This window comes from Protopterus annectens, chromosome 8.part0 (assembly GCF_019279795.1).
Source record: "Protopterus annectens isolate FY-2018-M chromosome 8.part0, PAN1.0, whole genome shotgun sequence".
NCBI classification, from domain to species: Eukaryota; Metazoa; Chordata; order Ceratodontiformes; family Protopteridae; genus Protopterus; species Protopterus annectens.
This window is the reverse complement of record NC_056741.1, coordinates 1,593,049,465-1,593,076,560: the sequence shown is the minus strand read 5'-3', so window position 1 is coordinate 1,593,076,560 and position 27,096 is coordinate 1,593,049,465. Positions and strand designations below refer to the sequence as shown.

General features: G+C 42.1%; 1 protein-coding gene across 1 annotated transcript in view; it reads left to right on the top strand.

Moving 5' to 3' along the window:
• The window catches only part of LOC122809553 (lipase member H-like), a 462,467-nt gene that overhangs the window by 239,484 nt on the left and 195,887 nt on the right, over positions 1 to 27,096 (top strand). The window contains exons 6-7 of the mRNA XM_044081135.1: positions 22,185 to 22,352; positions 22,711 to 22,803. Of these exons, the coding sequence (XP_043937070.1) occupies positions 22,185 to 22,352; positions 22,711 to 22,803 (261 nt within the window). The remainder of the gene's footprint in view (positions 1 to 22,184; positions 22,353 to 22,710; positions 22,804 to 27,096) is intronic.

Sequence of the window (27,096 nt, the reverse complement as noted above, 5' to 3'; positions counted from 1 at the left end):
ATGGGTTCCCCAAGCATAATCCAAGGTGTCCGTGGTTAGAATCTGAGTGGCAGGAGGCAGACAGAAGGGCTTCCCTTTGTTTAGAGCACATGCCCTGGACCACCAAAGAAATTCCTTTTGAAGGCAAGGAAGGACGGAGATGAGTATGTCTAAACTGTGGCAATGCTGAGACCATACACTTTTTAGGTACCACTGTACTTTCCTCATGTGTAGTCTTGCATATGGTAAGAGAAGGATGCAGTAGGCCATGTAACCCAAAGCCTGCAGGAATCTCCTTGCAGATTGTTGTGTTAAAGTTGCCAAGGTTTTGAAAGTTGAAGCCAGCTGTAATTGTTTTTTGGATGTCAGAAATGCCATCTGGGTAGTGGTGTTTAGAAGAGCACCCAGAAAAGTTATCTGTTGTGATGGTGTCAAATTTGACTTTTTTATGTTTACAGAGAATCCCAGGAACTTGAGGAGGTTCTGTACAAATTCCAGATGCTGGAGTAAGACATCCTTGCTGTCTGCCTGAATTAGACAATCGTCCAGATAAGGGTAAATTTGAATTCCCTTGAGTCTGCAGTAAGCTACTACTGGAGCCAGGCATTTGGTGAAGACCCTGGGCGCAGTAGACAATCCAAAGGGCAGCGCAGAGAATTGAAAGTGCCTCGATCCGGCCTTGAACCTGAGGTATTTTCTGCATTCCTGCCTGATGGGAATGTGTAAATATGCCTCCTTTAAATCCAAAGTTACCATCCATGCATCTTTGGACAGCATTGGAAGTAGCTGCTGTAGAGTAAGCATCTTGAATTTTGGAATCTCTAGAAAGGTGTTCAAGACCGACAGATCCAGAATGGGTCTCCATGAGTTTTGCTTCCTGGGGACTAGAAAGAGCCTTGAGTAAAAACCTTGTCCCATCTCTGAAAGAGGAACCAGTTCTATGGCTTTCATAGCCAAAAGAGCGTCCACCTGGTTTAAGGCCTCCATCCATTGATGTTTTGGAAGGTCTGGCCATCCGCTTGGCCTTGGCAGGGTATGAAAATGGAATTTGTAACCTCTTAAAACCACATCCAAAACCCACTTGTCTTGGGTTATATGAGTCCAATTTTGATAAAAAAGAGAGAGTTTTCCTCCGAGAGGGGCTTCCAGGCAAGAAATTCCTGTAGCCCAACAGAGGGAGTCATTGAGTTTGTTTCCTATGAGGTTGTGACCTGTCCTCTCCTCCCCTAGGGGTGGAAGCAGTCCACTGTCTTGGTCGATAAGAAGCTTGTGTTTGAGGCCTTCCTCTGGAGCGTCTATATCTACCCCTCTGAGGCCTGTCTGAAGTGGGAAAGGACCAATTTTTTGAAGGCCAATTCCTGCTAAATCTAGGTGGCTGTACTTGTAAGAAATCTTTAACTGTTTGCATGGATTTCGCCTTATCCTCCATCTTTTTAATCACCTCTTCAGCTTTTGATCCAAACAAAACATTATGCTGAACAGGAGCATCCAATAATTTAGCCTTTACTTGTTCAGGCAAATTTTGTTCCTTTAGCCATGCATGCCTTCTAATGACTGTGCCGGAGGCAGCAGCCCTACAGGAAGCCTCCAAGGCATCAAATCCACAGTGTAAACCATGCTTCCCAACTTGTTCAGTGGCATGCAGTAAGTCAAGTAATTCCTTATCATCTGCACAGGCAGAAATGGAAGTAATCTTTTGTTTTAAACAGACAAGAGAAATTGCTGGTATTTCAGCATATGAAACTGACAGTTTAAAGCCCTAATGGACAAAGTAGCAGAAGTGCACACTTTTTTGCCCCATCTTTCTAAGGATCTAGAATCCTTTTCAGTGGGAATGGGATTTTGGCAGAAGCGGCCTTAACTCCCTTAGGACCCTGAGAAATGGTTTCAGGGTCAGCAGAAGGGTTCTTGTATAAAAACTGGTGGGAATCAGGAACCCTGTAATATCTATCAGGCTTAACAGGAGCAGGAGGAAAAGAGTCAGGGGTTAAGTTAGCCTCCGAAAAGGCATCATCCACAATATCCAAAACAGGAGGAATAGCCAGAGGTCTATGTTGGGGAAGAAGAAGAAAATCCCTCAATCTTTTCTTAGATTCCGAATACTCCTGTCCTTCCCAGTGAAAATGTTCCCTCATTTCATGCAAAGTTTCCCCAAAAGAGAAATCCTCAGGGGGAGAAGCTGAAGGAATGGATTCCTCAGCATCAGAATCCTCATAAGGAGGGAAAGAATATTCCTGGTCAGAAGAAGAAACTGAAGAAACAGAAGCCTGATCAGAGGAATCATAATAAACATCCTGCCTTGGCCTTTTATCTGGAGGGGGATGTGGACCCCTAATCATAGTAAGGAAATCCTCCGCCATCTTGAGTAACTGTTTCTGTGACTTGGGAGCCGGTTCAGAAGAGGCTTGTGTTGCAGTCTTTGATTTAGAAGGAGTCTATGCCTTTGCCTTTATTAGAAGCTGAGTAGGCCTGAAAACCCCTTCGGAAGCCGGTACCTGCACAGCGGCTCCGGACCCATCCGAAGGAGCACTGTCCGAAGGTCCTGCAATAGAAATATTTAAAGGCCTGATTGGCTCCTCATGAGAGTCTGTTTCGGCTGTCGGTTCTGAAATGGCCGATGACAGGGGCTGCAAAAGCGCCTCACTAATGACGGCTGAACCTGAAGCTGGCTCCACTTGTGCGCTTTCATCAGATTTGGACCTCGGAGGCCTGTCTTTATCCTTGCGACGTTTGTGAACTCCGGTAGCCGGAACCGTATCCGACGACATTTTGTAGTTAAAGCGCCTACCGAAGTAATGAAAAGCAAAATCGTACCTTCGCTTAATAGTACGTTGATTGAATCTAGCACAAAACCGACAACTAGCTACGTCGTGGTCAGGGCCTAAGCAAGGAATACAGTAAGAATGAAAATCCTTATGAGGTATTTGCTTCCCACATGAAATACAATTATTAACTTTTTCTGACATCGGAGTGGAGCAAGAAAAAGTTTCAACGGGTACTTAGCTTTGAGTGGAGAAGAAAATCTTCGGACTGAAGCTTATCAGAAAATATCATCAGGAGTCAGCCGACCGGCACTTGCGAACTGCTATCACCGCACGGCAAGAAAGACTGGAGAAGATGGCGTCGGCTGTCGGCTTTGTACTCCTGGTGCTCTGACGTCAGGGAGAGTGGTTGAACAGCCGACGCCGGACCCAGACTTTGGGATTCTGGCTGACCGAGGACTGCCTGCCGGCAGGGGAGAACCCTACAGTCATGACTGCAACAGTGAAACACGATGAACATCAGACAAATGTAGGTTTTGTAAAACCGAATTGGAAACAGTCACACACCTTGTTGCTGGTTGTAACACACTAATGGCAGAAGGACTGTATGCTGAAAGGCATAATAATGTGGTGAGACTATTGCACTGGGGATTGTGCAAACATTATGGTATCAAAGTGGCTGAAAAACACTGGAAACATGAGTCACAAAGCATCACAGAAAATTATGAAGTTTATATCACATGGGATCACCCATTAACAACAGTTCAAAAGATAGATGCTAGAAAACCAGACATAGCGGTCCAAGAAAAGAAGACAAAAGTAACATTGATCATTGAAATTGCCACACCCAGTGACTACAGTGTCTTGTGTACATAGAGACACAAAGTCATAAAATACCAGGATCTGCAGGCAGAAACAATAGCAATGTGGGAAAGGTACCCAGACAGTTCCAATAGTATTAGGAGCAACGGGTCTTATAAAAAAGAATCTACAATCATATTTAGATATGTTACCAATCGATGTAACCCTGTGCGAATTGCAGAAGGAGTCATTACTGGGCACATTGCGGGTGCTGCGAAGAGCACTTTTGGCTGACATCAAAGATTGAAACAATACTAATTTTATGAACTTTAATCGTGCTTTGACTTAGGAATGGGGTCTATTCCCATCATGCTATTAGAAACCCAAAAGATTTGGAGAAATTAAAAAAACTGAGGAACACCACATGATGTTACAGTGGAAAGAGAGATCTTCACATGTTTTACATAACACAATGTAGAATAATGAATAATGGCAAGATGATTTAAGGGATATATCAAACTGTGAATTACATGAGAAATATGAATGATGTTGATATGGAAACAGCTTATGAAACAGTGACACAAATGTAATGCTTATTCTAATAAAGTTTTCTTGTCTGTTTCTGAACATTACCGTGGTATCTTTAATAATCACCTAAACTACCACAATCTCATGCAAATGGGACCTCATTTTAACTTTCCATGTGAGGTACAGCCCGCCATGGTCATTGCCAGCTGTTCTTTTTATTCCAATGTCATTATTTACATGACACACGAGTCTAACACTTTGCTGGTAGTGTAACAAGGGCAAGAGTGTGGGTTTATAAGAAGGACAACAACAGTAATCAAATCCCCTTTACCTTGTCACTACTTATCAGAATTAATCTATGAAAATTCACAACTTGGTGAAAACAAGCCAAACCAAACTATCATTTGGTGGGTAGGGCTCCGTTGCTCTCTCCACTTCCCTGTGGTATCACATAACACTGATAATGCATAACATGCTGCATAATCTTGAGGGTAAAGAAAAGGCTGTCCCCCACCCCACCCCCCATTTTGTCAGGCTTTGTTCCTTAGGCTGTGTGACCTCAGAGTTATAATAATTAAGCAGCTTGGAAGTGGGTGTAGTTATAACTGCTGTACTAGGTTCTGACTGTTTAAATTAAGATGACTCAAATATATGGATGCACTGTCACATCAGAGTTCACTGAAAGAAATTTAGTTAAATTACAGGTGGTTGAAATAAAGAATAATACAGTTGTATAAAGTGTTTTTGCAGGTCAGTAAGGGTTTACCATCATCCTTGATGTTCTTAGACTTTAAGAGCTCGTATGTTTAAGTTAGGGGTAGGTGGTTTGTTGTAAAGGGATTGCACCCCTGCAAAATAACTTCTAATTGTAACTTTCCTTGTTTCAATTAATTTTTTTCTTAATTATTTGATAAAATTATTTCATAAAATCATTAATCATTTTTGGCTCTGTAAGTGAATTTTGACTAATAGTAAGTCAGTAGAGTAATTCCATGAACTGTCCTGATACCATACTGATTACTACAAGGAAATAAAATTCCAAAGAGAACAACAGAGATATTGAGCTGCACTGAGTGTAGCAAAGCTGCATTGGTTGCCTTCAGCTTAGCAAGGATGTGTTTCTTACACAGTATGTTGTGGTTGCAACAAGTGCAGCACACATACAGATATTTTATTTTATATTCCTCTACAGAACTTTCCCATTGGCACATTTGTTGCTTCTAGGGGTAAGAACAAGGCATCCCTGAACTGAACGAGGGCCCTATAACACATGTTTTTCTGTCTAGAAGGGGGGGGGGGTCTTATCAGCTCATTCATTCCTCAGATGGCAGGAGTTGGGCATTGGGGGTTGGACAATTTCTGGTCATATGAAAGTCCCTGCCCCTTCCCCATACCTCTCAACTGTCCAGACTTTTACAGAATGTCCAGATTTGTACCTCATATTTTCGGTCTGTTCCTCATAAAAACTGTGCTTTTTTTTGTCAAATCACTGGAATCATGTGATGACTGAAGTCACTAAATGGTGACATTTATTTGAGTTTCAGACTTTAAATCCTTCAGAAAATGTATGTTAAGATAAACTATTATACTCTATCAACTTTCAAAGTTTATGAGTAGTATTTAAAATCTGTCCATATTTTGGGTCTTTGTCCCCCCACCCCATTTTCTCAGGCTTTGTCTAGATTTCTTGCACTAACAGATTGAGAGTTATGCCCTTCCTACCCAACTCCTCCCTAGTAGACAGCTTCAGAATTAACAGTGACTGCCTAGTAGGGAGAAACATGCCCACTCCCACATCTGTACCTCCCCAACTCACTAGTGCTCACACATGTTCAGCACCACAGGCTTGCCAGTCCCCCTCCATGAGTGATTGCCCACCCACTGGCAGGCTTCAGTAATGCAGTGGGCATAGCTGATAGCTGCCTCCCCCCAAGGGTGGATGAGCAAGTGTTGATTGCTCAGGGCCACCTACCTCCATCTGGTCCGTACATTAGCCAGGTTGCTAGTTGACCAGGGCTGGGGCAAGGCAAAGACAAAGAAATGATAACAGAAGTGTCAAAACTGCTGCAGTTATACCAGGTTCTTACACAGGATGTAGTAGTTACATCTGGTATGGCAATAATAGAGTAGTAACAAGGGTGGCAGAGTTTTCATATTTACTCCAAGCATAGTCAGAATGGCGCTGTTATAATGCACAGAGCAAGGAATGGGACATGTATTAAGCACAGCCAGAATGTTATAGCTACAGTGAGCACAGGAAGGATGCATGTGTAACACCATGTAAATCAAAGGGAGAGCTGCATTCTGAGCATGAAAATGTGTAGTGGTTTCAGCAAATGTAGTAAGGATGCAAACAATACACCTTTCTTAAAAAAAATGCAGGAGTGAATACCACTCATAACAGCAATGCAGTGGTTACTTGCAGAGTAGCATGGATGCAGGATTACTTGAGAAATATCAGTGTTTGATGGTTACATTAGGCACAGCAAGAATGCAGAAATATGAAGCATAACAAAGAGATGGGGGTGACATGAAGTATAGTTCCAGTGCTGTGATTCAGTGGTTACACAGAGCATAGCAACAGTGGCATGGTTCCATTGAACATAGGAAAGATACCGTGGTTACCCTGATGCAAGCCAGGGCTAACACTAAGCTTAGTACCAGTGGAGTGACTATATAGGTATAACAAGATAGTTATTCAGAACAGAGAGAGAGAGAGGAAATCCAGGAACTGCAGCATGTGTAGCATAGATTCTTAGGTCACACTGATGACAAGAAGGATGTGGAAGTTACATAAAGGAAAGTAAAAATGGGATGTTTAACAAGGACCCAGATGTCTGAGAGTTAAACAGAGGCACAACAAGGATGTAGTGGTCAGAGGTTACAACTAACACAGCAAGGATATACTGGTTCCAATGACCAAAGTAGAGATGTGTATGTTATACTAGTCATAGCAAGGGCAAGATTAAACCAACCACAGAAAGGGTGCAGTGATAGTAAGCATACAAGTGGTTAGAGAGAACATAGCAAGGAAACAATGGTGTGTGAGTATAAGAAGCAAGACTGTGACCTACAAGAACATGATGAAATAGTCAAGGACTGTTTGAGCTGTGCTAAAATAGACTAGCTTTTCTATGCCAGTTACACTTAACGTTCATTGTTTCCACTGCTGCAGTAGCCTTTAGGCTTTATGGGCTGTGTTTTCCCCAAGACACAACAACCGGCTAGCATCCAAATACTATGGCATCCTCTCATATTTCCATTCTGACTGCTGATTCATCAGCCTTGTGGAGGCAAAGTCAGTAGACAGGGTAGAAAATCTTCAGTACTTTTTTGCCTCCTTGTGAATAAGCAGCTCAGAGGCTTCATAATAGCGGCAGCCAGCACTTCTGCTCCATTTTGATAGATAAGTCCCCTTTGGGAACCCTTCCCCAAAGAAAATATAATTATTTTTATGCAGATCTATAATAAATAAAAAGTCCATTTAACTTTTACTTGGCTTTAGCAGTTCTGGTCCTTTAAGAAACTAGGTATTTCTGTGATTAACTTTGGCTAATTTTGGAGGCTTATTTTGAGGAGAAAATGTGCTGCTTAGATAAACTTTTGAGAATTTAAAGTAATTTTTTTTTGTGGGGAAGTGTTTTTTTTTGAGCAGGGAATGTTACTGGTTAAATAGTGCTTGTGTTCACACTGTGACAACTTACTTGTCATTTTTTTCTGTCTGACTTAATTTAGTCTAAAGGAGTTTGTCGCTGCAATTTAGTGTGCTGTTTATGCATTGCAATGTTTTGGGGACATTGTATATTTATGAAGACAGAAACTTGCTGTTTGCGCAACTTACTTTCCAACCAACTTGCTTCAATGTTTCTGAAGCATCCTCCTTGGTCAGAACATAGATACTTACCCTGTTTCTGCTGGTCCAACTTCTATAAATTTTAGAAAGAAAAAAAAAATTTCCAGAGAGCATTTGGTGACTCTGAGGACTCAGTCTTCACCTCCACCAGTGGTGGGTGTAGAACAAAGCGTATGTATGTAACTTTAAGAAGCATTTCCAGATGTAAGCACGTGCATATAATTAGTGAGCATGTGCAGGCAACAGTGCCATTTTGAGAGAACAACCAGAGTGTTAACATGTATGAGTGCGGTAGTCCGATTATAAGTTTATTTAAGTTTAAGTTACAAAGCCTCATTCCTGATGTGTTTGTATGTAATAAAGATGCTTGAACTTAACCCACAACTCTTTGCCTGTTTTAGCCTGACCAGAGGAGCAACAGTGGGTAACTCTTTTGTGGCCAGCAGCTGTTCTTCATACTACTCACTCCTGTCTGTGGCTTCCCCAGATGTAGTCTTTTCAACCAACATGAACAGGGGCTCAAGCACATCTTCTTCATTTGTTTCAGTATCCCTGCAGGACACCTGGTGAATGTGGACATACTGGGGCAATGCAGCAATTGCCTCATGTACACAGACAACCCTCTCCTCCTACCACCCAACACTACAACCTGTGAGAGATGCACTTACATAGCCAAACTGGAAGCAAAGCTCTCTCCACCCAAGATTGTGCTAGATAGTCAAGAGGAGAAGGTTAACACCCACACTACACCTCAAGCAACACATAGCCCTTCTAAACCCACAGCACCAACACCCTCACATAGCAACACTAAACCCTCATATGCGGAGGCCCTTAACAGTAACCTGCCCAAGCAACAAGGACCTCTGAAGCTGAAATGCAAACAAACACCAATCACAACCAAAGTGTCACATAGCTCACAACACCAGTGTGCCACCCAACAACAGCCCCTAAGGCAAGACAATGTACCCAACACTTTAGTCATAGGTGACTCTATAGTTAGAACACCAATCACAACCAAAGTGTCACATAGCTCACAACACCAGTGTGCCACCTAACAACAGCCCCTAAGGCGAGACAATGTACCGAACACTTTAGTCATAGGTGACTCTATAGTTAGAAACATGGATGTCCCACTCACCAGGCTGAACAAGGAGAAAATTACAGTCAGCTGCCTGTCGGGTGCCAGGATCTGCCACATAACGCATGCACTCAAGTTACTCCACAACAAGTACAAATATGACACTGTCATTGTCCATGTTGGAGTGAATGACTTGAGCTGTACCTCCCTGGACTACATGAAAAGAGACATGGAAGAGCTCTCGGATCATGTGTCCTAGGCAGGTATGATCTTAGCCGTGAGTAGCATCCTGCCTTCACCCAGAATGATACCACAGTATAAGGGCAAAATGATTGACTTCAACAATTGGCTAAGCTTCTGGTGTCATTCAAAGGGGATCCAGTATCTGTCTGCCTGGGACGACATGATCGACAGACCATGATGCTTTGCCAGAGGTGCTCTGCACCTGTCGTCCCTGAAATTCAGGTTACTGGCTAAGGCTCTTGCCATTGCCATCCCTATAGTGCCTTTTTTAGGAAAAGTTCAAAGGACAAAACCGTCACCGTAATAGGTATAAGCATGCAAAATCTGAAGGTAATGCTACTCAGTGCTAGAAGTCTAAACCTCAAAATGCGCTCTCTCGAGGCACTCCTAAAAATGAAGAACATTGATATCTGTGCAGTAACTGAAACCTGGTTCAAGGCTCCAGAGAGCACCCCTGCAATCCCAGGCTACAACTCTTACCACACTTTTCAGCCACCAAACCAGGCCCAAAACACTAAAGGTGGAGGAGTGTCCATATTTACCAAGGATATTCACACCATCAGGCTAGTTGCCCAACACAATGCACATGAAATTCTCCAGGTGCAACTAACAGTAGGTAAGACTGCAATCCAAATTGTAGCTTGCTACAGATCCCCCACCATGCCCCAAGATTCTCACTACACCTTTCTAAACATACTGGAAAATATTAAGATACAACCAAACACCCTAATACTGGGTGATTTCAACTACCCTGCCATTAACTGGGAAAACTACTCATGTACCAACACCTTTGCCCAACGGTTCTTGGAATTCATAAATTCCAATGCCCTGGATCAACTAATTCATAGTCCCACCAGGGGCTCCAATATCCTAGACCTAGTCATTACCAACATGGGAAGTCGATGCTCCACACCTATGGTCACCCCCTCATTGGTCAGGTCTGACTGTAAGCTAATCACCCTTGATATACACATCCCTCCCCCACCCCCAGTAAGGAAACCGCTGTAAAAAACTTCTCCAAAGCCAACTTCATGCTATTCGAGTCAGAAGTGACAAACTTCATGACAACCATGCAGACGCGAACTGAAAGTTCGACTGCTGCGTCCTACACTAAGGCACTGCCCAAGCACATCCACTTGTGCATGAATCGTGCCATTCCAAATAGAACCAAGATGCTCTCCTCCATAAAAAGGAAGCCAATCTGGTGGTCCCTGCCATAATCAAACTTTACAACAAAAGGAAGATACTGTTGCTGCAAAACTCCCTTACCAGCCTCAGTAAGAAGCTGAGATCCCTCATAACATCTTCCAAAGCTAGTCACGAAAATAAAATTGCCAAAGATTCCGAAGACAACCACAAGGCATTCTATAGCTATGTCAAGAATCTAAATGGCAATGCTCAGATATGCTCTGAATTACAACAGAATGGCATTAAATGTACTGATCCCAAGGATATTGCCAATATCCTGGCAGATTGATTCAATGCCAACTTCACCCCCCTCTCACCCCCTAAAGGGCCCATCTCAATACCAAAGATTGCCAAATTCCGGTAATAATGGCCACAGAGGTAAAAAATGCACTCTTCAAAGCTAAGACTACAGCATGCATGGGACCAGACGACATCCCGGGCTGTGTACTACATGAACTACAAAATGAACTGGCACCTCACCTAAGTGTCATGTTTAATCATAGCCTGACCTCAGGCTTCGTGCCCACTGAGTGGCTCACAGCTACAGTTATCCCATTCCACAAGGGGGGATCCACCTTGGATCCTGGGAACTACCGCCCCATCAGTCTGATGAGCCTGATCTGCAAGGCCATGGAACGTATTATCATGGAACTTACAAACAAAGACATTGGCAACCTTCAAACACTGAACCCCGCTCAGTTTGGGTTCATGAAGGACCGATCTTGTCTCCTGAACCTGATTGACTTCTTCGAATCAGTCTCCAGAGCTGTGGATGAGTGTAAGGTGGTCCACACAACCTATCTGGACCTTGCCAAGGCCTTCAATACCATCCCTCACTCTGGAATCATAGATAAACTTACTAAACTGGGCATTAATCCCTACGTCACTCGATGGGTTGCCAACTGGCTTACTGACAGAACCCACACTGTAAAGGTACCCAACTCCAAATCCAACTCCAGACAAGTGACGAGTACCTCAGGGTTCAGTCCTGGGACCGCACTTGTTTGGCATTTACTTCTCTGAAGTACAGTCCAACACTACGGGACTCTGGCTAACAAATTTCGCAGATGACTGCAAACTGGGAGCCATTATTGAATCCCCAAATTATGTGGCTATTCTATAAAAGGGCCTTACAGAAACAGATGATTGGTGCCAGAGCCATGGGCTCAAGCTCAATGCCAAGAAATGTATAGTTATCCCCTTTGGGAAAAAACATGTACCCGTGAATTACCACATAGTTGGCGGTACACTAAACACTGAAAGTGTGGTAAGAGACTCAGGGCCACAGGTGGACAGTGGTCTACCTTCGATAGTTACATCGCCACAACAGTCAGGAAATCCTTCTATGTGGCACACCTCATCACTAAGGGCTTTTCATCCAGAAAAAAGGAGGTCATTGTCCCACTCTACTCATCCCTCATTAGACCCATTATAGACTACAGTGCCCCATTTGGTATGTACCTCTCAAGACATCTGCAACAACTGGAAAGGCCGCAGAAATACCTCACTAAAAGAATCACAGACCTAAAGCAGATGCCCTGTGCTAACCGTCTAAAAAAACTCCAGCTGTACTCTGTCGCATATCGTCTACTCAGAGGCGATCTCTGCTTAACATACAAGGCCATGTCAAGCCCAGAGCTGTTTGACATGCTACACTTAAAAAAATCCCAATCCCTCAGAGCCACACACTCCAGGGATCTAAACCTTGTCATCACAATGAACAAAACATGCTGGAGGGATAGGTTTCTGACCCAAAACTCCCCAGACTGTGGAATAGACTGCCCATACATGTCAAGCAGAGCACCTCTTTGGCCCTGTTCAAAAGGAACCTTGACAATTGGATGGGAGGAATTTCACCCCGGAGATCACGTTAGTCATCCTGCTAGACAGGGGTCCAGGGAAGTAAATATTGTGGGAAGAAATAGCCAGGTAATTGTTATGGCTAGGCTTGTATTGGCCCTAGGACCGATAACCTAGTACCAACCTATGAACCTATGGGAAAGCCATCTTTACTTGTGTATAGATACATAAGGGGGATGCTGCTGGACATGTCTGGGAGAAGACACTTCTTGATGGGGCAGATATTCCTTCTCCAAGTCAGTCACTGAAGATACCTGCAAAGAAAAAGCAAAAGGTTAAATATTTTTCATCAGAATACATGGTATGTATAAGAAAAGAAGATATATCTTATCCAAGAAATTGTTACAGACAGTAAATCCTGGAACACAGAATTCAGTACTTGTTAATCAGGTCAATAGAAATATTCCTGAGCAAGATATTTCAGATGATTCTGACAGAGACAGGGTTTTGTCTCCTGCAGATTCTCAAGACTAAAACTCTGATGCTGAGTAAACCTGGTCCTCAACACCTCCTTTGGAGGAAATTTCTTTTTCTCAAATTATTGCCAGGATGGATACATTTTTATGGGAGCAAATGGATGTTCCCCTGAATTGAGATATTACGATATGTTACAGTTGGATATGCCTCATTATATCCCTATTTCTCCTCTAGTCCCATCATTGGAAGATGTATATAGTGCTGCCTGTAACAACCCTGATTCACAGCCTTCAGCTCCCAGAAGAACTAACAAGTACTTGTTTTCTCACCTTAGGTCTGACCATGCAGCAATATCAACATCTACACTAACAGGGCACAGGACCCTAGCAGCATATGACCCTTACCCAGTGCCTTACCCAGTGGACAAGGAGGGGAACATTTTGGACAGATTTGATAAGAGAATCTTTTCTTCTTCCACTTTGGCATATAGAATTCTTAACTATCAGACCAATATATGGAAGTTTGCGCTTGTTGTATAGACAGTTTGAAAGGTCTAACCATCACTCTTCCCTGTGGAGGCAGTGCCTGCCTCAATTCTGTTGTTTCCAAGATTTCCCAAGTAGCTAAGCATGCCTTAAGAAGTGTGTATCATTGTGCAGATACTGTCTAGGGCCTCTGCTTCTGCTACTGTTTTGAGGAGGAATGCCTGGGTATGTAACCAAAGGTTTTCTGAAGATACAAAGTCTGAAAGATTGAATTATGCTTTGGATAAGGAGTGATAAGGATAAAATAAGTTTGGCTGTTCTGCTGCTCATGTTCTCAAACAATTTGATGAGAGAGGGACATTAATTTGAAGGGTTTATAAGATTTTTAGCCCCTCCTCCCTTACATATCTCCCAGATCCTCTTTCATAACTAAAAAACAAAACAAGCAATCTCCGCCTTTTCAAGCCAAACAGGGAAACAAAAGAGATATCAAGAGGGCAACACTAAGAAACAAGGATTCTTTCCTAAAAAGGGATAGTCTGCAACTTAAAAGTGACTATGCCAGTATTCTTCCCCCACCCCACCCCCTGCCTCAATCTCGAAATCTATCTCAATAACAGGCTATGTACATTACCTTTTGTCAGCAGACTATTCCAGACTCATGGGTGTTAAGGAAATTCAGGAAGAATAGATTTGGCATTGAATATATATACATACTTTCAGAGGAGTTCCTTCCCACCCTCTGAACCAATTAGAATTTTTTCCACAAGGTCTTCAGTACTTACAAACCTTAGAAGTCATAGAACCAGTGCCAGTAAGTCAAAGAGACAGATGTTTCTGGTACCAAAGAAAGAGTCTTTGAGACCAGTTTTAGATCTTTCCTTTACAAATCTGTGAAAGTTCCGAAATTCAAAATGTTTGTCCTTCAGAAATGTGTTACTTGTCATTCCCCAAGGAAGCTTTATGGTAACATTAGATCCAAAAGATGCATACTATTACAGTCCGATATGCAAAGGTTAAAAGAAATGTCTCAGATTTGCTGTCTCTGTGTAACATTATCACTTTTTTACATTGCCCTTTGGGTTGTCTACTGCTCCAAAGGTGTTTACAAAGTGTCTAACTCCAGTCATAGCTCATTGCAGACTGAAAGGAGTTCACATTTTTTCTTTATTTAGATGACTTGCATATCTTTTCAGAGTCTTTTCCCAAATGTCAAGAGTCCTTAAGGCTCCCTATTGAAATGACGGCACTCAAAATGTAGAGTGTCAACAAACCAAAAAAAAAGACTACAAATCCTGGAGAAGAGTGGATCACAAACATCACTCTTCTTTAAACTTCTTTTTTTGCATGGGGACAAGCCCCCTTTACACTTCTCACTGTGGAGGGCAAGCCCTCCCCCCCCCGAATTTCATATGGTTACTGTCCTTAACATGTTTTCATCTATTATGACCAATCTGGGATTTCAGATAAACATTTCATAAATCCTGCATGACCCTGTCGCACAGTATTATCTTTCTAGGGTGTCTGATAGACACTCAGCAGGCTTTTTGGACACTGGAGAAGGCAGATTTCTATCTGAAAACTTTCCTGAGACTCTCAACTCAGTCTCAGACTTCAGCCATGTACTATCTCAGGATCCTGGGTTCATGGTATCTATAATTACACTTGCCAGATTACACATGAGAAATTGTCAATGGTTTCTAAAACAGCACATGGACCCAACATTTACATCCTCTGGAATTTCAAATTCCAATCTTGGGCTTTGTAGAAAAGGAACTCTAGTGGTGAAAACTGTAAATACAAGTAAATGCAAATCTCCCTTTTCCCCTCTACCTCCAAGTCAGTCTGTAACTACAGACACTTCAGAATTTGCTTGAGGGCAGTTAAAATGGATTAAAGGTGCACAGCCTTCGGGGTTCATCACACAGACCAAAGTACATAAATGTCAGACATGTTGGTTGTGATCCATGCCTTAAAATCTCTTAATCAGATAAGATCCCAAGGACCACTCTGGGTGATTACTGACAACACCACAGTGATGTTGTAAATCATCAAGCAAAGGAGCACAAGGTCGGACACTGTATGGAGACAGGCAGCGATTGCTTGGGAGTTAGATCTTCAGCACTAAACTCCAAGCATCCTAAATTCCTTCAGTGCAAAACATTATGGATGGCAGCCAAGTTGAACAAGACCAAGGCTTTCCCTCACAAATGGAAACAGATTGATGAGTATTCTAGGAGTTGATTCTGCTGTGAGGAACACCTCAAATACATCTTTTTGCTTCCTATCAAAACAGACAACTTAACAGAGTCTGCTCTGAAGATTCAGAAGTACTCTCCAAAAATTATTTTGGTGACTCTCTTTTGGCCCAGGCAACCTTGACCTCCTCCCCTTCTTATGGAATTGGCCAAAGGCAGTTACCACAAGCTTTTTCACAAACTGGACCTACTCACACAAGAACAGGGGTGTTTGATACACCCCATTGTCAGACATCTTTAACTAACTGCCAGCATGATTCAATTCTAATAAAGTTTAGCCACGTTGTTTCAGAGGACATGCAGCAGGTACTAAAGGAGGCAAGAAAACTTGCTACTAGAAAATATTACATTGGCAAGTGGAAGAGATTTTCTTGTTGGTCCATAGTCGGTAATCATTGCCATATCACGTTTTTAGTAAAACAATTTCTGAAAGGAGTTTTATATTTAAGACCACCATGCCATTAAGTTGCTCCTTCCTGGGATCTTAACTTTCTGCTGAAAATGTTAGCAGCATCTCCTTGTAAACTTGCGCATCAGTCAAATTTAAGGTTCATTATTTAGAAAACCTTTTTCATTGCTCTGACATCTGCAAGAAGAGTATCTGATTTGCAAGCTCTCATGGTGGGTGAACCCTATCTGCTTTTCCATAGGGATAGGGGGTCATTAAGAACAAATTCCTCATTCATGTCTAAAGTTGTTTGAGTTAATTTTGAATCAGGCCATCAATCTCCTCAGAACCTGGGAGACAGGATTCTTCATACTTTGGACATGCATAGGTAGCTCAGGTACTATCTTGACAGAATCAAGCCCTTTAGGAAAAGCAGATAGCGATTACTTCTTATTTTGGGATTAACAAAGTTCAACCCATGTCAAAACAGAGTATTTCCATTCCAGACATCTGATCTTGGCTTTTGCTGTTTGTTATCCCCACCATGGTAAGCCAGTTCCAGGCAGTGTCAAGGCTCACTATATGAGGTCCTTGTATTCTTCGATAGCATATTGGAAAGGGATGGACTCAAAGTATTCTAGAGACAGCTACATGGTATTCTGTACATATCTGTGCAAAGTATTGCAAACTGGATTTTTTCACTAGAACCAGGACTGACTTTGCTAGGACCATTCTCTAAGGGGCTTCTGGATCCTAATCCTTCCTTCTTCCTACCTGGTTGCATAGGCTTTGGTAATCAACTCATATAGCCTAAAGGCTACTGCAGCAGTGGGAATAATGAACATAGTCCAGTTGTGTAAGTTACATTTACCCATAACAGTAGATAATCAAATTCCTCAGTGCTGCAGTAGCCATATTAACCCTCTATCCCTCATTATTGTATAAAGTCATTGTTGAGAAAAATATTTGGTGGTTATTTCTTATTTGGATAGTTCTGAATGCGTTCACTATTTCTTAACCTTTGGACAAGAAAGTCATGAAGATTTTGCACTCTGACTGCTGCTTTTCCATACTTAGGGCTGACCAATAAGCAGTCAGAGTGGAAGTATGGATGGGAGCTAGACATTGTGGAAGCTGGTGGTTGTTGTGTCTTGGGCAAGACACAGTAGGTTCATATGAGTTTACTAGGCTAGCGGCCCTAGACCCTTTACAAGCCTGATGAGGTCTATGGTCAGTACCAGCTACCCTGTCCATGTGGGATATGGGAGCCACCCCAGGGGTGACTCTGTGGTCTCCCATCCAGTTATCTAGGTTGCGTTTGAATAGGGTCAGTGAGGAGCTCTGTTTTACATGAATATGGAGTCTATTCCAGAGAAGCAGCAGTCTCTGGGAGACACATCTGTCTAGCCAGCATGATCTGTTAATGTCACAAGCTAGGTTGAGATCCCTAGAGCAAGAGACTCGAGCCATTTGACTTATGTATGTACAGGATTGCAGATTGCCCTATAGGCCAGGCACAAGTTTCCTCTCAGCTGCCTATAAGATACAGAATAAATTGACAGGGCTTTCAGCCTATTCACATAGGTCTTAGTTTGGAGTCCCTGTATTTTTCTAGTGAGAAACCCTTGAGGTCTCGCCAGCTGCTGCAGACGTCTGGTGAGGTACATACAAAAGGGTGCATTATACTCTAATAGTGGTCTGATGAGGGTCAAGTACAGTGGAGTTATAACATCCCTTGATCTGAATGCTATGCCTTTGCTTAAGAGGCTCACTTCATAGAAGGATTTCCTTACCACCATGGAAATTTGGTGGTCAAAATTCAGGTTGCTATCTACCTATGTTCCCAAGTCTCACACCAGTGGGCTGCAACTCAGGGGATTGCTGACAATGTTGTAATTTGTAGGGAATTCTGTTTTACCAGAAAGAATAATAATGCATTTTTTTGCATTTTGTTTTAGACCATGACTTTGGCATCAATCATTTGTTTATGTTAGCCCTTCTTGTAATATGTTGACATCGTTGGGGGATTCAGTGATTGCTCCCAGTTTGCAATCATCAGCGAAGTTGGTGAGTCAAAGGCTGTCTACTTTAGCCTAGACTTCTGAGAAATAGATGCAAACAATAAGGGGTCCGGTACAAACCCCTGTGGTACACCACTGGTGACAGGTCTACTGGTGGAGGTAGAGTCACCAGTTTTGACTGTGTTTGTTCTGTCGGTGAGGCAATTTGCTACCCATCTAGTGACATAAGGATTAATCCCTATCTGGGAGAGTTTTTCAATGATGCCAGAGTTGGGAATTGCATTGAAAGCCTTGGCAAGGTCAAGATGGGCATTGCGCACTATCTTACCTTCATCCTTGGCTTTGGTGACATTCTCAAAGACGTCTACCAGGTTTAATAAGCATGATCTACCCTTAACAAAGCCAGTATTTGGAGGTCACCTATATCCTTATTGAGGACGTACATGATAATTCATTCCATGGTGTTGCAAATGAGGCTGGTTAGACTTATGGGTCTGCAGTTCGCAGGGTCATTTGATAGCCCCTCTTTGTGCAGGGGGGATTACTGTTGCTGTTCTCCATTCTGCAGGAACATAGCCAGCTCTCAAGCTATGATTAAAGAGAAAGCTAAGCAGGTTCTCTAGGTCTTGTTTTAGATTGTTTAGTAAACAACCTGGGATATTATCTGGTCCCATTGAGGCCATGTTTTTGGCATTGGAAAGCACAGATATTACCTGTTCTTTAGAGATACTAGGCAGAGGGCTGGTGTCAGGTTTGCTTTGGGATATGGTAGGTGGAGATAGGAGGGTGAAGTTTGCACTAAATCTGTCAGCTAGCAGTTTGGCGATATCTTCCAGTGTAGTATGAGTGATTCCCCCTACAACCAGTTCAGCACATAGCTGGGCATTCCCTTTTAGACTTCAAACATAGTTAAAGAATGCCTTATGATTATCCTTGGCTAGAGATGCGATTTTAGTTTTGTAATTTGCTTTAGAAGACTTTTGCAAGATTTCTGATTTTCCTGCTTCAGCTTAGGAGGGAACTCTTCCTCTGCAGAGTGATATCCCTTTTACTTTTGGACAGCAGTTTCTTCCTTTGTTATATAATCTGTTTATATATAAAGTCCACCAAGGTGGCTTGTTTTTATGGGAAGACCTGGTTTTGATCCGGTCAGGTACAGCAAAGTTTATGTAGATGCTTAAGTGTTTGTACAGAGCTTTGCATACACTTCTGCATAGTGATCATTGGTGTTTGTGATTGTGGATGGTATGAAAGTTTTATACCATTGCTTAGTATGCTATAGTTAGAGAAGTTTTTTAATGATCTTTTTTTTATTTCTGTGAGGGTGTCAGTTCTAGTAGTTACTTAAAACAAGACTGATTTGTGGTCTGACCTAACCAGGGAGGGCATCACACACAGGGAAGTACACTGAACCCCCCATGTTAGTGAGTACTATGCCCAGAACATTGGAGCTCCTAGTGGGGGTGCAGACTATCTGTTCCCAGAGCATTTGTGTTAACAAAGTCCAGGAACCTCTGGGCGAGCATGTTTTTTTGCTCATGTATGTCCTACAGTCTATGGCAGGATAGCTGAAATCTCCCATGACTAAGACGTTGGGCTGTAAAATGTATGTTTTCATAGAAGAAGTTGGGACATACAGAACTAACTTGCAAACTGTGAGAAAATAAATAAAGAATTTTACAAGTGTGTTTACCAGAACTAGAAGACAGAATGTCTGCAGCTGGAAATTCTTTCTATTGTTTGAAACAGAGGTAATTACAGTTTTCCAAGGTAATTGTTTTACGACTTCCAATTCAGGAAAGCTTCTAGAGAGAATTGTTAGCTTCTGGGAGATAAGTATTTTTAATGGAGACATATTAAAAATTTTAAGTTCCTGCTAGCCAGGGAAACTAGGCAGAGGTGACAAGAATGATGTAATCTGAGATGATTCAGCAGTAATGTGTATTATCAATTTAAGAACTATCTCAGAGAGAAATAGTGCATTTTGTATTTTGTTCTGGGCCTGTTAACAACTCACCAGCACTTTGCCTTGCTCTGTATGTAAGACATTTAGGGCATAGTATCTCTTAGAGATAGAGAGGAATATAGCAAGACTAGTCTAGATGATTTCTGTATTTATGTGAGACTGTCCTACAATGTTGTTTTAAAGTATTTATTGTGATTGTAAACTCTATTGTCACTATGCTGAGTTAATGAGTATTGTCTTGGGCTTTTATTATTTATTATTAAATATTTTTAAACATTTTAATTCTGCCTGGTTTTGTATAGAGATATTGAAGCTCTTAGAGTACTTGCATGTATTTGGTGATACTGTATAGACCACTCTAGAATAGCCTTAAAAGTTCTGGTCACACTTACTAATTGGATAACAGTAACATTGCACAGTGGAATTGGTCACCCTTTGGGAAGGGCCTTAGAGTAGCTGATAAGAGTGGTTGGTGACAGTTGGTACTACCTTATAGTCTGGGAGAAGAGGCATAGCTAGTGAACCTGTGCCAGCCTTCCCCAGGAATATCTGTGTGTTTGTATATAAATCAAATCTCAAAATGTTTGTGTCAGCTACTTGGGCAGGGACACAAGGCACTGGTTGGACAGATAGGGTGCTGGAGGTTTTGGCTTGACTAGTCAGCTGAGATCTTAACCCTATAGCTGTACCAGTGGGGAGTCTTATTTGGGGATCTGGAGAGAGAAGGAGAAACCAGCCCCAGACTGACTGTGATCTCTGTGTGGTCTTAAGGGAAATTGTACTTTATTGTGTGTGTACTGTTCATTCTCCCAATGTGCATGTCCCTCACTGGTGTTAGTGGTTAGGACTGAGGCTACTTGATTACTGGGCCAGTGCACAGGTGTCACAGCTTAGCATGCTGTAGTTAGCTGTGGTGAAGTTTTGTATTATTTTTTTTTTTATTCCTGTGAGGGTGTTGGTTCCAGTAGTTGCTTAAAACAAGACTGATTTGTGGTCTGACCTAACCAGGGAGGGCATCACGCACGGGGAAGTACAGTGAACCTCCCCCCATATTGGTGAGTATTATGTCCAAAACAGTGGAGCCCGTAGTGGGGGTGCAGACCATCTGTTCCAGAGCATTTGTGTTAACAACGTACAGGAACCTCTGGGCGAGCATGTTTTTTTTGCTCATGTATGTCCCCAAGTCTATGGAAGGATAGTTGAAATTTCTCATGACTAAGATGTTGGGCTGTATGGTGAGGGATTCCAGTTAATTGAGGTAGGTGGTATGCTTATCCTGGTTCATGGTGGGGGATCTATAGCTAGCAATGATGTAGTATGGTACTTAAACTATAGTTAATTGGACATGGAGTTGTTTGAGAAAGAGTCATGCTGTTTGACCAGTCTCGAAGTATAGTTGGTTTTACTGAAGATGGATACACCCCCACCTTTGGTTCTTTCATGCTCATTTTGAAGTCTGAATGCATGGAAGGCATTGTAGCCTTACACAACTGGGGTGCTCTCAGTGGCTTTGAAACATGTCTTGTGAGAGACAACAGACGTCAGCATCATCCAAGGTGAGGAGTGCTTCCAGGGAATGAAGTTTCATGTTTAAACTCTTAGCATTAAGCAGCACGACCCTAAGTTTGTCTCAGATTTTGTTACATTAGAAAATTCATTGTTTTGACATTGCCTAAAAAAGCACTATGGGGGAGGCTAGGGCCTTTGACAGTAACCGAAAGCCTAGGGGAGACAGGTGTAGACCATCTCTAGCAAAGCAGAGGTCTGTCTACCATATTCTCCCAGGGTGACAGATACTTGATCCCCCTGGACTGACACCAGAAACAGACAATTGTTGAAGTCAACACAATCCATGTAACCTAAAGGCTACTGCAGCAGTGAGGAATTCAAACATGGTCTGTGGAAAATGACTGAGCACTGAGAATGGACAGAAGCTGCAAAAGAGAGAAAGGGTGACCTGAAACAAAAATAACACTCTGGAAGGACAGTTACTGTGTCATACTGTGTTTAGAGAATTTAAAAAATGCTTTGAGAATGAACTTGATGTGATATAATCATGAAGACTAGAGAATAAGGAATATGTTGTCTTTTTGTCAATAATGAAATGCCTATGATACTTAATAACAAAGGAGGTGTTCTATTGTAAACTGTAGGTTTGGTGTCAGTTGCTTGATTGCTCTATGTAGTATAACAGTTTCTATCTGCCTCTGGTGTTACAGACTTCAGTTGGAAGATTACTGAATCATTGGCCTTCCAGACTAGTAGGCATAGTTATTGTCCATCAGAATCACTGGCCTTCCAAAAGGGAGGCATATCTGCAGTCCATCACAATGATATCTTGTGTTTTACATTCACAGGAGAGAGTTATGTTCTTTGCCACCACAGACGAGCATACAAACTATACCTCAGCTCTATATCTGGAAAGTGCCCTTTCACAGCATTCCCTTGCAGCAGTTACTCTGCATTCAAGAAGGCTGACTGTGTGAACTGTAATATTACGGGACTCACAACCTGTCCACAGCTAGGTAAGTATGCAAATAGTCCATATAACCTGCCCACAGCTAGGTGAATATGTTAGAAGTGCTTACAACCTGCCAACAGCTAGAAAAATGTGCAAGTATGATATGTTAACAAGTGGGGAGACTTACAATCTGTTAAGATCTAGATTAGTGTACAAGCAGTGCTTGCAACCTGCCAAGAGCTAGGAGTATTTGCAGACAGTGTTTACACAATGTTTACAATCTGCTGACAGCTAGAAAAGTGTGCAAGCAGTACTTTCAGCTTGTCCACACCTAGGGAAGTGCACACGCAATATAATGGACAACACATTTCAGATAGAATCAAGCAAAAATCATAAAAATTTCTATTGTATGTTATTTCTAGGTGATAACATCTCCTGGCTGCCTCGTGAAAGGCCTGTTAATTTCCATCATCTGAAAGCATTCCTGGATATAACAAAGAGCCCACCATACTGTGGTATGTTTAACTTTCATATTCCTTCTTCATGTGGGTTTGGAAGATGGATACAGGGGTGTAACTAAACATCAAATCACTGCTGCATGTCTTTTGTTACTCACTGTCCTAGTTAGTTAGGATGCTAGTTGTCTTATACATGCTTTACCTATACTGTTGTTTTGGGGGAGGCATTAGTCACTTTTCATTGTGTCTCAGGGAAGGTTAATTAATGTACAGAAGCTCAATGAGCCCGGAGGGACATCATTTAATATACAGAAGCTTGGCTATACTTTCTTTTCAGGGAGGGGCTTTCAGATGCTTTTAATGTCAGTCATTAACCTTTATACAGTGTTTTATTTATTTCATTTATGTTTTTGTTTTGTTTACATGCACACAACTGCTTGCAGTAGTAAAATAGTAGTATATCGGGTTCAGGCACCTAGGCAGAAAGACATTTCCCTGTGGTACATTTGACTGGGGATACATGGCTGAAGTGACATTCAGCTGCAGAGAAATATGGCTGTTTGCAAATTCCCTGTGGGCGAACCTAACACCCTAATAATGGGCGATTTCAACTACCCTACCATTAACTGGGAAAACTACTCATGTACCAACTCTTGTGCTCATCATTTTCTGGAATTCATAAATTCCAATGGCATGGATCAACTTATCCACACCCCCACCAGGAGCAGCAATATCCTAGACCTGGTTATTACCAATATGGGCAACCGGTGCTCCACACCAGAGGTCAATTCCTTGTTGGTCAGATCCAACCTAGACATAAACATCCTTCCCCCACCACCATTAGGGAAACCACAGTAAAAAAATTTCTCTAAAGCCAACTTCACGCTTCTTAAGACAGAAGTGGCAAACTTCACGACACCCATGCTGATGGACAATAGAGGTATGACTGCTGAATCCAACACAAATGCACTTTATAAGCACTTACATGCGTGCATGGATCATGCAATCCCTAACAGAACCAAGATGCTATCCTCCAAAAAAAGGAAGCCAATCTGGTGGTCCCCTGCCATAAACAAACTCTACAACAGAAGCAAGAAACTGTTGCAAAAAAGAGTAAAATCCCATGATTGGAGAAACTCCCTGGTCAACTTCAGTAAGAAGCTGAGATCCCTCATAAAATCCTCCAAAGCTAGTTATGAAAACAAAATCGCCACTGACTCTAAAGACAACCACAAAGCATTCTATAGCTATGTCAAGAATCTCAATAGCAAAACTCAGATCTGCTCTGAGTTACAGCACAATGGCGCTAAATATACAGAACCAACGGATATTGCCAACATCCTGGCAGATAGGTTCAGTGCTAATTTTACCCCTCTGTCATCCCCTAAAGAGCCCATCTCTATACCAGAAGAATGCAAAGTTCCTGTAATCACGGCTTCTCAGGTAAAAAACACACTATCCAAAGCCAAGAACACAGCATCCATGGGACCTGACGACATCCCAGGCTGTGTTCTACATGAACTACAAAACAAACTGGCACCCCACCTAAGTACCATGTTCAATCATAGCCTCACCTCAGGCTATGTGCCCACTGAATGGCGCACAGCGACAGTTATCCCACTCCACAAAGGGGGAACCACCACAGACCCCAGAAACTACTGCCCCATTAATCTAAAGAGCCTGGTCTGCAAGGCTATGGAGCGTATCATCATGGAACTTATAAACAATAACATTGGTAATCTCCAAGCTCAGGACCCCACCCAGTTCGGGTTTGTAAAAGGCAGATCATGTCTCCTAAACCTGATAGACTTCTTTGAAGCAGTCACCAAAGCCGTAGATGAGGGTACGGTGGTTCACACAGCCTATCTAGATCTCGCCAAGGCTTTTGACACCATCCCCCACTCTGGAATTATAGATAAACTCACTAAACTAGGTATAAATCCCTATGTCACAAGATGGGTTGCTAACAGGCTCACTGACAGAACCCACACTGTGAAAGTAGCAGACTCCAAATCCAGCTTCAGACCAGTGACAAGTGGAGTACCACAGGGTTCAGTCCTGGGTCCTCTCCTGTTTGGTATCTACTTCTCTGAAGTACAGGCCAACACAGAAGGTCTTTGGCTAACGAAGTTTGCAGATGACTGCAAACTAGGAGCCATAATCAAAACTCCAAAAGATGTGGACATCCTACAAAAGGGCCTTGTTGAGACAGATGTCTGGTGTCAAAGCCATGGCCTCAAGCTCAATGCCAAAAAGTGCATTGTCATTCCTTTTGGTAAAAACTCAGTACCCATGAACTACCACATAGGTGGTAGTCTACTTAACACCAAAAGTGTGATGAGACCTTGGGACACAGGTGGACAGTAGTCTCTCCTTTGATAATCACATTGCCACAGTAGTCAGGAAATCCTTCTATGTGGCACACCTCATCACAAAAGGTTTCTCATCCAGGAAAAAAGAGGTCATTGTTCACCCTCTACTCGTCATTCATTAGACCCATTATAGAGTACAATGCCCCTTTTGGTATGTACCTCACAAGACATCTACAACAACTGGAAAGGCCACAGAAATACCTCACAAAGAGGATTACCGGCCTCAAAGAGATGCCTTATGCAGACTGTCTCAAAAAACTGCAGCTTTACTCTGTTGCATATCGCCTACTCAGAGGTGATCTCTGCCTAACATACAAAGCTATGTCAAACCCAGAGCTGTTGGACATGCTTCACTTAAAGAAATCCCAATCCCTACGAGCTACATACTCTAGGGACCTAAACCTTGTCACCACAATAAACAGAACATGCTGGAGGGATAGATTCCTGTCCCAGAGACTTCCCATACTCTGGAACAAACTACCTATCTATGTCAAACAAAGCTCCTCATTAGCACTGTTTAAGAAAAATCTTGATGATTGGATGGTAGATAGGAAATTCACCCCGGGGATCACTTCTGTGGCTCTGCTCGACAGGGGCACAGGAAAATAATGTTCTTGGGTGGTGAAAGTCAGGGTACCTTTGGCTAGGCTTATATAGGCCCTAGGGCCAATAGCCTAGTACCTACCTATGAACCTATGAACCTATATGTTGTTTTGTCATATTACACCCTGATCTAGAAGAAAGTTTCTCTGACATCCCATGCAAAGGCAGTCCAAGGTGACCATAAACAGATGTCTTATAAAGCAAAGGTTAGCAGCCTCTAGTGAATGATACAGTAAAATAATATATTGGTACCAAGCATGGTCTAGGCACATGGCTTAGCAAGATGAAGTAGTAAACAAGGGGCCAAAATACACAGTGTTTGTTCGATTAGCAGCAGCAGTAACCATAAGAACACCAACATCTAAAAATGTTTTCGTCAGTCTAAACTGATGTTTTAGCAAGGTAATGAGATGTCAGAAGTATAAATGCAGAGATGTGTAAAATAAATACAGCGCACAAAGTTAGCACTGTTGGCTGAGAGCCTCATGTACAGTGCTTTGCAAAGAAATGTGTAAATGCTTAACCTGCAGCTATAAAATAGGGACTTAAGTGCTTAGAGTCCAGAAGCCAGACTTAATAATACAAATCTTCCAGAGACAGTATTTCAGGAAGGAAGATGTCTTCTCCAGTCACTCCTTTAAATTGTGTAGAAAATTCTATATAATATATAGTTTATTTCACAAAAGTTTATAAATGCTAGATTTAAAAGAGTAGTTCATTCAGTATCTATGAGGCATTTGTCATGAAATGTGGACAAAGGCATCTCATGGATACTGAAACAAATTAACTAAGTTATCAGAGTATATGGCTGTGAAAGCGACTGATAATACACAAAATACAGAAAATTAAGATGTAACAACTTTTGGTATAATCTTGGTACCTTCATTGGATGTTGTTTCGGAGCTTTAAAAAGTTACAGTTGTACTGATTAGTTTTCTGAAGAAACTGAAGTATTAACTGGGTTTTTGCACAAGTTGAATCCTTCTAGTCTCATCTGCAAGAGTAAAGTGGTAAGGAATCAGTTTTTGGAGCTCCAGGGAAAATTTGCCGACCTGGAAGACAAGCTTTAGAAAAATAGCTTGAAAGAGACAGACACCAAAAAGGGAGAGAGCTCTGTATCGATGGGCTGCTCTGAGTTGCATATAGCTTACTGCAGTTACAACTGGATTTGCCATGCTTTTACCTGATTTGACCTCCTTCCAGTTTCAACAATAGGGAAGTGATTTTTTTGAACATCTTTATTAAATCACAGTTAAACAATGATACAGGTATACATACATTCATGGAAAAGAAAACAAACCATAGTGATATTTCTCATTCTTTTCATTCGATAGACATTTCTCACAGTTATCAACCTCATCCCTGCTCCTAAACA